The sequence below is a fragment of the Protomyctophum parallelum genome, assembly GCF_964188405.1.
Source record: "Protomyctophum parallelum genome assembly, chromosome: 17".
Classification (NCBI taxonomy): Eukaryota; Metazoa; Chordata; class Actinopteri; order Myctophiformes; family Myctophidae; genus Protomyctophum; species Protomyctophum parallelum.
Window position 1 is genome coordinate 41,670,024 of NC_139719.1, and position 13,975 is coordinate 41,683,998.

Below are 13,975 nucleotides of genomic sequence, written 5' to 3' on the forward strand. Positions count from 1 at the left end.
CAAAATTCATATAGAAAAACATCACAATACATCAGAATATCAGGAAAATAAAAACAAAAGGTATACATGTGAAGTTACATAGGTTTACAAATAAAAAGCTAAGACAAATTGCAGTTGCATAATATCGTCGGGGTCTGTCTGTGCGCTCGCCATGGTTTTAACCCATTCTGAACGGGAACCCCTTTTGGTGTTTTAACTAAGCATTATGTTATACTTTAGCTATTGAAAAATAGCAGACCTACAAGCTCATAGCGCGCCACCGAGTGGCGCGCTACGAGCTTGTAGTTCTGCTATTTTTTGAAAAATCGTTGGCACAAATCTTTGAATATATATTCTTTCAAAAGACTTCATTTAGACGTCTAACCCTAAATGGGTTAAAGCCAATGAACTGGGTTACCGTCCACCACTGTGAGCTGTGAGCTCAGAACCCACTATGGGGGAGAGAGAGAGGGAGAGGAAAGGCTTATATTTTGAGAGCGTGCTGATGCCATGATGGAGGACAGCTTATTCCACTCCTAGCTTCTTTTTTTTTATCACTCCAGGATTGTTGTGGCTTCTTTAGTTCCACCACCAGAAGCAACCACAACCAAATGGGGAAGGGAAGGGAAGACGTCACGTTTCCGAGGTGCTCCGGGGCATGACTATCGAGCAGAGAGCTGTGCAGCGCTCTGCTTAAACCACATGAACCCTGGTGTGTCCCCATTGCGCTGCCTGTCACAGTAGAGGACAGGCGTTTGGCGGAAATAGGCCAAACATTGGACGGGTTTGGTGGTGTTGTAGAGCAGGGATGGGCAACTTTGACAATCGAGCGTCGCAGACCCTCCCCCTCGAGAGACCCCGGAAAATAAATCCCCGTTCATTTTCCTCATAGACTTTTCAGAAAGTATTTATTTAAAGACGTTTATACGCCGCGGACAAAGACAACTCTTGTCGTGACAAATCAAATCATGACAACAAACACAATGTTTCGGGCCAAACGAAGAATTAGAAAGAATAAGAAAACGGCAGGTTACAACACTTTTTTTTTTGTTGTATTTCTTCTGTGTAATTTGTCAAAAGGTCTTTAAATAAATACGTTTTGTAATGTCTCAGGGAAAAATGCATTGGGATTAATTTCCTGGGCCTGGAACCTGGAAACATAAGGTTTTTCAGAAAACGGTCAGGACATTTTTTTTAATGTCGACGTCGGGCCTAAATTGGTTAAGTGATGCAGTGATCCAGTTTCACATGCAGAGTGACGAAAGGAGTGGGGCAGACGTATTGACAGGTTTACTTTTTTTCCCCAAAGAATAGCAGATATGCAAGCTCATGGCTCATGCGAGCCTGTAGCTTTGCTATTTTTGAAAAATAGTGGAAAATCTGTGCAAAACCTTGAATGTATGTACATATATATTTTTAAAGCTGGCGTTTTCAACTCAAATCTGTGCTTCTGGAGGTCCTGGAAGTTGCACTTTTGACTCCGACGGGGAACATTGGCTGAAGCTTTAGATGTCCTTAAGTAGCCGTAGCAGGTCAGGATGATGCTGCTGCTCCCACCATGCAGGCTTACCTGAGGAGAGAGAGAGAGAGAGAGAGCTCAACCAGACGGCTCAGGCCCTCCAAAAAAATAAAAATAATCCCACCTCTGTCACACTTAACGCAAAGACGGACCCCCTACTCCGCTGTGTAACGTAGTGGTACGGCCCACACACCCCAGGGGAGAAAATAAAAACTTAAACGTATACTGAAATTAAATGAAATGCAGTATCGTCCACACAGAGGTGCTTTCTCTTAATACGGAGAGCCTTGGCCGTGTCGAGTGGCCAGTGAATTTATAGTGGGGCCGGTTAGAAGAGAGAGAGGGTGGATTATCTGTTTATTAGCTATTTTTATGCCTGCCATATTTCAGAAGTTATGGATCTCAATATTCTCTCTCGTCGTCTGAGAGTGCTTTATCTGTTTTCTTCATTAGTCGATGGCTTGTTGTACACGGGCCAAAAGACCGAGACACACACACACACACGCACGCACGCACGCACGCACACACACACACACACACACGCACACACACACACACACACATATTAGCCGGTTCCTGCGTTCAAGCGCCCCATGTGTTTGCATTTTAGTCACACATTGCGATCTCGGGGGGGCACTTTGAAGCACAGCACTCCTCCAGAGCACGCCATAAAACGACACATACTGGAGCTGTACCCCAAACGCACGTGTGTGTGTGTGCGCGCGCACACACACACACACACACAAACCTTCCACCCACCTTCTGCCCCCCTCCCTGTATCTTCTGTGCAAGTGGTGGAAAATAGTACTCAAACGTTTTACTTGAGTAAAAGTATCAATACGAGTACGAGTCCGGACTTCAACATGTACTTGAGTAAAAGTTAAAAAAGTATTGGCCTCAACGTTCATTTAATCCATTCTGACCTGAGATCAGATTCTAAAAATGTCTATTACATCCTGACAGTTTCATTATTAACCCATTCTGACCCGAGATCAGATTCTAAAAGTGTCTTAGGTTTTTCAAAAATAGCAGACCTACAAGCTCGTATCGCGCCACTCGGTGGCGCGATATGAGCTTGTAGATCTGCTATTTTTCAATAGCTAAAGCATGACATGATGCCAACACCAAAATGGGTGCCCGTTCAGAATGGGTTAAAGTACCAAAAGTAAAATGACTCATTGTGCGCATTGTCCCATTTCCCAAGTTTTCAAATGTATAACAATCTTTTGAAAATGGCAGATCTACAAGCTGCTTCTGCACAGAGATGGTTCTATGGTCATGCCTCCTCACTTCCAGATGTTGGTGCATGGAAGAACCCCAGACATAATACATAAGCGTCCTATTGTAGAAGCCCTCCTATCATCTTTTCCGCGACACCCTACATATCCTATGGATTTATCACCCCTCTGCCGACAGCCCAGACAGACAGACAGACAGACAGACATGGCCTGTGACCACGGCGTGCTAAGGTTTAGATTCAGTTAAAGATGGAGTGCCAAAATGTTTGTATTTTTCCAGTTTTCCATGTCTATAGTGACAGTACTTCATTAGAGACCCTGGAGTTTTTATATTAGCAATGGTGTATTCCCGTTGCATTTACTAGTTTTTCTTCCTGGAGGCTGAACCCTTGACGTGCTAATGAATGAGGTTTTTCAGAAAACTGTCATCATTTAGAAGAATTGAAATTTCGATGTCAGGCCTATGGCTGTACTAGGGATGGGAGGATATCGTGTCATCACAACAAAACGGTAGCTTACGAAAGGTAACCCTTCTTTGACTATTCGCGTTCGGCTCTAACATCAACCGAACCGAGCACCGAATATTTGGTGGCCAAATATTCAGACACGTAGCCGCCGCAGTGCACGTAGAGAGGGTGTTGTCGGAGCTGAGCGGTCGTGAGGTCGTCTCCGAGCGAGCGAGCGATGGAGGGCAGAGAGAGAGGCGAGACTCGGTGGAACGCTGACGGCGGGCTGACAGGATTATTGGTTACACGGCCGACATGAAAGGCGTCCTCTGGCTCTGAAGATGAGTGCAGGGGCGTGCGTGATCCTCTCTCTCTGTCTCTCTCTCTCTCTCTCTCTCTCTCTCTCTCTCTCTCTCTCTCTCTCTCTCTCTCTCTCTCTCTCTCCATAAGTGACGTCCACACAGCAGCGAGCACGCTGATGTCGAAAGGCGCCGCAGTTCAAAAAAAGAAAACGGCGCGGCTCAAAGAACAAAGAATCAATTCAGTAGGCTTATGTTATGTTGGAGGGTTTATAATGAAGAGCCAACCACAGACTGTATATGACCTTCACATCTCTTAAGAAACACACACACACACACACACGTGCGTGTGTGTTTAGGAGATTATGATGGTTTATGCCTGTTGAAGTTTGTCTGACTGTGTTCTGTAGTCAATGTTAACCCCCCTCCTCTCCCCTCTCTGTGTCTCCAACAGTACTTTGAGGTTCCCTTTGACTCCAACATGAACCGCACAAAGAACCGGCCCCTCGTCCGAGGACAGATCAGGTACGGCGCCGTTACCGTGCATTCATTAATTCTTCTCTCTACCTACAGCTAAATGGTAAATGGTGCATTTATATAGCGCCTTTATCCAAGGCGCTTTACAGAGATTGTGCATTACATTCACCCATTCACACACACATTCATACACCGATGGCAGCGGAAACCATGCAAGGCACCAACTAGCACATCGGGAGCAATTAGGGGTTCAGTGTCTTTGCTCAAGGACACTTCGACAGTAACTCTGGGGGAGCCCGGGTTCGAACTGGCAACCTTATGGTTACCATCCAGGCACTCTACCCCTGAGCCACCGCCACCCCAGTACCAGTAGAGGCGCTGTTGTGCCAGAAACAGAGAGTGAGATAGTGCTGTACTGTTGCCTGCTAATAAGAGAGAGAGAGAGATGAGGGGGGAGAGGGGAGTTGCACCACTCAGTTCACACGGGTGTGATTTTGTTTTTTAATTAACTTTACAGATAAACAACAAGCTCAAAGTAGCAGCTTTAACACATCTACAAGCGCACAGTGTTAAATATAAGGTATTAAAGTTAAATCTGACTTGCCTAAAGCCTGCAGTGCAGAACGGCAATTAATTATTAATCAGATATCGATATCAGCAAAAAAGTCTCATCGTCGTCACATGCCTACTACTAGCATCTAATCCCATAAAGCTTAGCTCTCTTCTTATGTCACATCAAAAACAAGCTTTTATTCTTTTGGTCGATAAAGAACTGCAGCAGGGATTTATTTTTCCTTTTGAGTAAATACATACAATCTAACATTTCAGCTGTCATTTGTTTTTAACCCATTCTGAACGGGCACCCATTTTGGTGTTGGCATCATGTCGTGCTTTAGCTATTGAAAAATAGCAGATCTACAAGCTCATATCGCGCCACCGAGTGGCGCGATACGAGCTTGTAGGTCTGCTATTTTTGAGAAAAAATCGAAGAACGACTGACATTTTTTAGAATCTGATCTCAGGTCAGAATGGGTTAAGATAATATAAAACCTCCATTGATCCCAGTGGAGGGAACTCAGGTGTCATAGCAGCAGAAAACCGTAGTCGGAGCAATGCAGAGGATTAGCTGAAGGTAGAGGCTGGCTGGGTACAGCAGTGGTTCCACTGTTGTTTTTGGCAGCAAAGTTTCATTTTAGTTTCAGCCATTAGTCTCTTGAATAGTTACAATTTAAGTTTTAGTCACATTTTAGTCACCTAGAACGTTTTAGTGTTAGTCTAGTTTTAGTCGACTAAATATCACAAGATTTTAGTCGACTAAGTCTACAGTTGATTTAGTCCCAACAAAATGTATTTTGGCGGGCATTGACGACGCGTTGTGAGCTTATAGATTGTCTATTTTCAGCCTGCAACTAATTGTAAAATGACTTATCTCTTGTCCACTATATAGTCTCTTCCTAATTTTAGTCTAGTTTTCTTTTTGTTGACGAAATTGTCAGTATATTTAGTCTCAGTTTTAGTCATCATAGCTTAGTTTTAATTGAGTTTCCATTTCGTTTTCGTCAGTGGAAAAAGGTAGTCGACGAACATTTCTCAACTTAGTTTTACTCAACGAAAACCACCGGTATGAATAGGTCTTTGCAAAGCAAGAGGAGAGTCAAGAAGAACCAATGTAGAAAATAATTAAATCAAATAATGTTCGTCCAAAGACTTTGGATGTTGGATGTGTTTTTATATATACTGTCGCTAAACATTCCTCCTCCCTTGGCTGAACTATTCGCTGATGAAGATTAATTTGGCAGCTGTGTGTGTGTGTGTGTGTGTGTGTGTGTGTGTGTGTGTGTGTGTGTGTGTGTGTGTGTGTGTGTGTGTGTGTGTGTGTGTGTGTGTGTGTGTGTGTGTGTGTGTGTGTGTGTGTGTGTGTGTGTGTTTTCTTTCTTCTGGGCAACATTTCAATTTTGATTAACATTTCAACCTGACAAAACGAGACAGGAAATGAGCAGGGCCTCCAAAGCGCACACACGTCACCTCCAGCTCAGCTACAGATACACTACATCACACTGAAACTAAGACGAGAAATGTCCATCGACTACCTTTTTTCACTGATGAAAACGAAATGGAAACTAAATGAAAACTGAGCTACGATGACTAAAACTAAATATACTGACAGTTTCGTCAACAAATAAAAACTAGACTAAAATGGTAGGAAGGGACTAGTGGACGAGAGATCCAGTATAAGATAGATAGATAGATAGATACTTTATTTGTCCTTTCGGAAATTTGTTTTGTGCACAGCAGTCATCAGGATATACATAAAACATACACAAACAAACCGATCACACGGTACCTAGACAACAAAGAAACAGTGCCAACAGAAGGTCACCAGTCATAGTTCATCACATCACACTTTATGCACGGAACTGAGACGGGGCCTCTGCTCGTTCATAAGTCCTATACTTATGGGGAACAAACCATCTTGAGGCCCTATAGCCTGCAGGGAAGGTACCATGTACCGTCGCCCTGATGGTAATAGTTGCTATTGGCTGTGTAACGGGTGTGTATTGTTTTTCACCTTCCTGAGTACCATTTTAGACTTGTTTGCATGCTGAAAATAGCAGATCTACAAGCTCACACAGCGTTGCAGCCGTTGCGACGCGTTCACGGGCGTGTGCACGAAACGACCAACAAATGAACAAATTCACGGGAACGCGCTCACGTAAATTACGCTCGCGTTGTCGCACCACCGCGACTGCTCCGTGCAAAGAAATCGCAGGTCTCGTTGGACACATGAACTATAGGCGCGTTACATCGCTTCACGTTTTGAAAGGACCCATTCTGAACGGGAACCCATTTTGGTGTCGGCATCATGTTATGCTTTAGCTATTTAAAAATAGCAGATCTACAAGCTCGTATCGCGCCACTCGGTGGCGCGATACGAGCTTGTAGGTCTGCTATTTTTGAAAAAAATCGAAGAACGACTGACACTTTTAGAATCTGATCTCAGGTCAGAATGGGTTCATCAGACCAGTGTGTGTCCGGCGGAAACCTCGTATGAATCTGATCTCAGGTCAGAATGGGTTAAGACTGACATCGTCCTCATCGTCAGCAGGACTCCCTCGTTGTGTCCGGGGGCTTTGGCATGGTGCGGTGTCTGTCTGTCCATCCATCCATCCCTCCCTCCATCCATCCCCACCCCTCCTCCTCCATCCATCCATCCCTCCATCCATCCCCCCTCCTCCTCCATCCCTCCCTCCCCACCCCTCCTCCTCCTCCATCCATCCCCCCTCCTCCTCCTCCCTCCCTCCCTCCCTCCGTCCCCACCCCTCATCCATCCCTCCCTCCCCACCCCTCCTCCTCCCTCCCTCCCTCCCTCCCCACCCCTCCTCCTCCCTCCCTCCCTCCCTCCCCACCCCTCCTCCTCCTCCCTCCCTCCCTCCCTCCCCACCCCTCCTCCTCCCTCCCTCCCTCCCTCCCCACCCCTCCTCCCCCCAGTGCAGCGTGAGCCTCAGTGTAATAACGAGGCAGTGCGTTGGGCTCATGTTAATAATATAATGAAGTGGTACGCCTTAAATAATGTATAATATAATATAATAATGTAATAACGAGGCAGTGCGTTGGGCTCATGTTAATAATATAATGAAGTGGTACGCCTTAAATAATGTATAATATAATATAATAATGTAATAACGAGGCAGTGCGTTGGGCTCATGTTAATAATATAATGAAGTGGTACGCCTTAAATAATGTATAATATAATATAATAATGTAATAACGAGGCAGTGCGTTGGGCTCATGTTAATAATATAATGAAGTGGTACGCCTTAAATAATGCAGTGGTGCTGCTGAGCGCTACTACTACTACCCCCGGATCCATTTACACTGAGCCTGTCTGTCTGTCTGTCTGTCTGTCTGTCTGTCTGTAACTGCGTTACAAGAAAAGATAGCAGATCTACAAGCTCATAGCATTCAAAGATTCAGAGGCAACATGAGACTAATTAATTAGAGCGATAGAGAGAGAGAGGAGTGTGTTTGTGTGTGTGTGTGCGTCAATTTAACAAAGGTGCAGACGATCAGAAATCAGCAGAGAGTGATCAACGTTTGCGTTACTGTATGCTGAATTGAAGTGGACTCGATCCCAGACTCTTTTTGTTTCTCCCTGGAAATAAAAAAAAACGAGGCTACTTGGACACTAACTCTGGGGGAACCCGGGATCGAACCGGGTCCCATCCGGCCGATCTAGCGGCCACTCAGGTCAGCGGTACGGTAGTTCTGCCCCTGACACTTTAGTTTGGCGGTATACTGTAGTTATGACGAGCACAGGGATGGGGAACTGCTTCAAAGAGCAGCTAAACCATAACAGACCAAAACAATAACTCCCAGGACTAGTGGAGACATAACATATAGTATATAATGTGTCATTCTTAGTGGAGACATAACATATAGTATATAATGTGTCATTCTTAGTGGAGACATAACATATAGTATATAATGTGTCATTCTTAGTGGAGACATAACATATAGTATATAATGTGTCATTCTTAGTGGAGACATAACATATAGTATATAATGTGTCATTCTTAGTGGAGACATAACATATAGTATATAATGTATAACATATAGTATATAATGTGTCATTCTTAGTGGAGACATAACATATAGTATATAATGTGTCATTCTTAGTGGAGACATAACATATAGTATATAATGTGTCATTCTTAGTGGAGACATAACATATAGTATATAATGTATAACATATAGTATATAATGTGTCATTCTTCCTCAACTCCACTTTCACTGTTAGAGACTTCAGCCACACCCCAGGCTCTAAGGCGGGCGGCCATCTGCCTTTGTCAATCCATTCTGACCTGAGATCAGATTCATACGAGGTTTCCACTGGACACACACTGGTCTGATGAACCCATTCTGACCTGAGATCAGATTCTAAAAAAATGTCAGTCGTTCTTCGATTTTTCAAAAATAGCAGACCTACAAGCTCGTAGCGCGCCACTCGGTGGCGCGCTATGAGCTTGTAGGTCTGCTATTTTTCAATAGCTAAAGCGCAACATGATGCCAACACCAAAATGGGTTCCCGTTCGTTGCTATATAGACTGTTAAGTATGAAGTATCCTTGCCTCTCCAGGACTTTATTAAAGAGAAAATGCATTTTCACTTTGGGATACCTATTCTACTCTCACAGGAGTGGATGCAGGACAAATAAGTTGATTTGGAAGTGATGACAAACAAAATGATCAGACAAACTGGAAATAAATTAAAAAAATAAGCTGATAAATTGGTACTCTCCTGGTGATTGGCAACCCGCCATTGAAGAGTTGGGGAGACGCCTGTTGCTATTGAACAGACACTATAGAGCGTCGCAGTCCCTCCCCCTTTCAGAACAACGAACGGCCCAGGAAATGAAATGCAATGCATTCTGACCATAGGATTTTCTTTAAGTATTTATTTAAAGACGGTTACGCCGCGGACAAAGCCAACTCGGATCGTGAGAAATCATGACAATGAACACAATGTTTTGGGGCCGATCAAATAATTTATAAGAAGAAAAACGAAACAAATAGTGTTGTCTCCTGCCATTATTTTCTTCTTTCTAATGATTCTGGGAAATTGAGGCCAATGGAAATGCATGGGGTGCAACGCCTCATTGAGACGAGTCTTGTGTGCGTCTTCCGAGTGCACCAAGATGGTGGATGATACGCTCGGATCACAACAAACCACCGGAGCTTTTTTCGCTGGATTAAAAGCCCAAATAATTCAGCGTATGCTCTAAAGGTAATACAACAATCTCGGCAGTGAAGGGGGGTTGATTAAAATGCGGGTTAAGCGTGTAAAACAGTCAAACTGTTAAACAACAAAAAAACACCAAATTTCCAAATTGTAACTCAGCATCTGAGCATCTCTCTCTCTAAGTATCCTAACACAGAAACATTTAGTTATATCCCTGCTTACACCACCTTTTCATCTACCCATCCGTTAAGTATCCTAACACAGAAACATCTAGTTATATCCCTGCTTACACCACCTTTTCATCTACCCATCCGTTAAGTATCCTAACACAGAAACATTTAGTTATATCCCTGCTTACACCACCTTTTCATCTACTGTACCCATCCGTTAAGTGGGAGAGTGTTGTCTACAACCACCAAATGGGACCCATTGTTTGTACACGGCGGCGAGTGTAATGGCATGCCAGCCTGCACACCTGGTTGGTGGAACACCAGGTGTAACACGAGCCTGTCGCCCGGTACCAGAGGTGTGTGTGTGTGTGTGTGTAAGATGGTAGATAACCTCTCTCCGTGGTCGCTCGGTGAACCGTGCACGGCCACGCTCCTCCACTCTGCAGGGTGACTCCGTAACGTAACCCGATAGGCCTGTTGTCTCCACTGCGGCGCTGTGGCCTGTCTGTCTGTCTGCCTGCCTGTCTTCTTCCCTGTCTGTCTGTCTGCCTGCCTGTCTTCTTCCCTGCCTGTCTGTCTGCCTGCCTGTCTTCTTCCCTGCCTGTCTGTCTGCCTGTCTGTCTGCCTCCCTGTAGCACCTTGGACTGCTTTACATTCACTCATCCCACCTCACCAAGGCTTGAGATCCTTTAATAATAATAATAATACTAATAATAAACTTTATTTTTATAGCACCTTTCATACATAAATGCAGCTCAAAGTGCTTCACATGGCAGGACACAAAAATATAATACAATAAAACACAAGTAGTTAAAATGATAGAACAAATGTCTACAGAGGGTGCGTGTCTGAGCTCGAATGGAAGTTTATTCCAGGCTGTTGGGCCGTAGAAGCAAAAAGCTGCCTCACCATATTTTTTAGGATCTGTTAGTGATCAGTGTTGCACACTGGGCATAGTTAGGGCACACTGTTGGCTGTCATGGCTCCCAGTTCCCACCCGACGTCGTGTGGGAGTTCAGAGTGATCCAGACCGCGCTGAGTAACCGCTAGCATACATAAGGTCTTCAGAGTGGGACTCAAGTCCAGGATGTACACAGCTGAAGGAACACGGCTATCGAGGTTTCCGAGGAGGACGATACAATCTCCCACCATGCAACAGGACATAAGAGACAGTGGAGGGGGTCCTTTCCCGCTGGCCTCAACCTTCTTCCAGGAGAAGGTCGCTGGACTGAATTTCCACAACGGGGGATATATCAAGACATCCTGTTGGAGCATGGTGCAATCTCCAAATATGTACAGCTCTCCGTTGTAGGTAAAAGATGGATACCGTGTATATCTGTTCTGCAAAGCTTCTGGAAGCGTTGCAGTGTGCGGTGTGTCCAGCCAGGTGTCGGTTTCCATGTCAAACACTCTGACGTTGTCGTAGAGGACCTTAGCCCCATTGCGAGCCCCCCAGCCCCCCAGTATGAACAGCTTTGTCCCGACGGTGGTGGCAGATTGACCCGTTGATCCAGGTGGTGCGGTGCCTCTGGTGTTGATCAAGGACCAGACCATTGTGCTGGTGTCCAACTTGTAGACGTCGTCATAGCAGAGTCTGTTAGTCTGCGAGTTTTGTCCTCCGTGGATAAACATGGCCTTCTCCAACACACAGGCCGAGTGGTAGTACCTCATCTCGGGAACAGCTCCAGAAACCCTGGGGTTGAACCACATGTGGGCGTCGACATCAAATGCATGAATCACGTCGTTGTGGGGAAGACCTCCCCATATGTAGACCGTCTCGTCTACCAGCACAGCCGTGCAGCCCCAACGCTTCCTGACCGTCTCCAGAGGCACTTCAGGCAACGTCTTCCAGCGTAAAGACACTGTGTTGAAGACATGGACATCCATCTGATCTGGCATTTGAGTCCAACTAACATTGGCTTCAAAAGAATAAAGCTGGTGCTGGTGCCTCACTGCTACATACATGTGACGGCTTTGGCCATCACATGGCCCTCCGGCTTTGGAAACGGTCCAACAAAACATTGCCTTGTCTGTCTGTGTTTTACTCTGTCCCTCTCTCGCTCACTCAACATCTAGTGCAGTAGTTTTCAACACAGCGCATCATCTTATAGATTGCTCGGGTGTGAAATCACACGCAACACAAACTGTTGCCATGCACGCCTTAATGACGCCAATTTGAAACGGCTGTCCTTATCTGTACCTTTCTACTCTGGCGACGTCACTTTAAACAGCTACCTTTCAGCATAGCAGTATTTCAACACAGATTGATGACAGAGGTCACAGAAGGGACCGAGGGCTCCGTTTTCTACACGAAAGATGTGCTGGTCGAACCAGAGAGGAGCATGACGCTGGCCTGCATGCTACATGCTATGTGCTACATGCTACGCTGGAGAACATCCGGCACTAGAGGAGCATAGCCGTGAACAGGGCAGCTGTGGTTCAGGGGAAGAGTGGCCGGATGGGAACCGCAAGGTTGCCAGTTCGAACCCGGGCTCCCCCAGAGTTGGTGTCAAAGTGTCCTTGAGCAAGACACTTTAACCCCTAATTGCTCCCGATGGTGCAGGTTGGTGCCTTGCATGGTTTTCTCTGTCATCGGTGTATGAATGTGTGTGTGAATGTAATGCACAATCTATTTAAAGCAAATGGACCATTTACCATTTATCACCACAAATGTGATGAGGTGTGATTTGGGCAAGTGGCTATGGCCGAATTTAGCCCAAGGAGTGTTTTTCGTGCAAAACGAATGTTTGCAATGGATTCGGAATCACCTAAAGCAGCATTACATGTTGAAATCTTTGGCTTTTGTTTTTAGAGGTGATGGTAGTCAACTCAATGAACACATTTTGTGAAGAAAGCCTAGTGGTATAAGCATTCATTTGCAGATATCTACTAACTAATCGCATTGGGCAGAGGAGCCTTAAGTCTCCTGTTTCTGTAGCGTGAGGCAGCCTAATGCACAAGTATACATTTATCCCCCAGTACAAGGTCACCCTCTGGGCAGCCAATCCGGCCCCTTGAAGCATTGCTGAGTGCATCCATGGGGTCCCAATTTTTTTATAGTCTTCAGTACGACCCGGGCTAGGGGAATCGAACCCCTGTACCCTCCCAATCTCGGGGCAGGCCGCTCTTAACCCATTTTGACCTGAAAAAAAATCATTTTGACAGTTTTCTGAAAAAGCTATGTTTCTATGTCAGTCGTTCTTCGATTTTTCAAAAATAGCAGAGCCTACAAGCTCATAGCGCGCCACTCGGTGGCGCGCTATGAGCTTGTAGGCTCTGCTATTTTTAAATAGCTAAAGCATAACATAATTCTAACGCCAAAAGGGGTTCCCGCCCCCCAAAAATGTCTCATTAACCACGAGGCCAACTGAGCCGGTCTGTGTGTAGCTATAGCATGTGTATACGAACGTTTTAAAACCACACTGAAACAATGTGTTGTGGAGCAGCAACGAAAGGCCATCTCTCTACGGGCCCTGAATGAGCAGATGACAGGCTCCATGGTGCTCTGAGAGAGAGAGAGAGAGAGAGAGAGAGAGCGCTATGGGCTCTCGGCCATCTTCCTTTTTAGGATTCCTGCATGGCTACAGGGTGTGGGAAACGTGCTGTTTTAAGAAGAGGGACACTCGTATGCTGTTGAGTTGGTGATTGAGGAAGTCCTCCTGGTTCTCTAAACAACACTAGCCTCTTCTCCCCCCTTGGCTCCACGCCCTGTCACGCTGAGAGCTGCCTTTTGACATGACAGCCAAACACACACTCTGTGTGTCTGTCTGTGTGTGTGTGTGTGTGTGTGTGTGCCTCTCACTAGCACGCACGCACGCTCTCACACATGCACGTTGGTTTGTATTTTCTATACTCTTACAGTATAGAGTACAGTTTTATGGAGGCCATTTTTTATGATTGTTAGCCATTTTCTCTGTCGTAACAGAAAAGTCAAATACCCAATTTTGAAATGCTTGTAGATCGGCTATTCTCGGTGCATAACGTAATATATATGACAATGTGTTCTTATTTCTGAAATAATTCTTCTACACTTGTGGGAACATTTGCCCCTCACAAGTAAAGTAATAAAAACATGTACGCACGCATGCGCACGCACACACGAACACAC

General features: G+C 45.3%; 1 protein-coding gene across 4 annotated transcripts in view; it reads left to right on the forward strand.

Moving 5' to 3' along the window:
- Positions 1–13,975, forward strand: part of LOC310875008 (protoheme IX farnesyltransferase, mitochondrial-like) — a 120,609-nt gene that overhangs the window by 86,669 nt on the left and 19,965 nt on the right. For all 4 annotated transcript variants that reach the window (XM_083788015.1, XM_083788017.1, XM_083788016.1 and 1 more), the window contains one exon: positions 3,936–4,006. In XM_083788015.1, the coding sequence (XP_083644141.1) occupies positions 3,936–4,006 (71 nt within the window). The remainder of the gene's footprint in view (positions 1–3,935; positions 4,007–13,975) is intronic.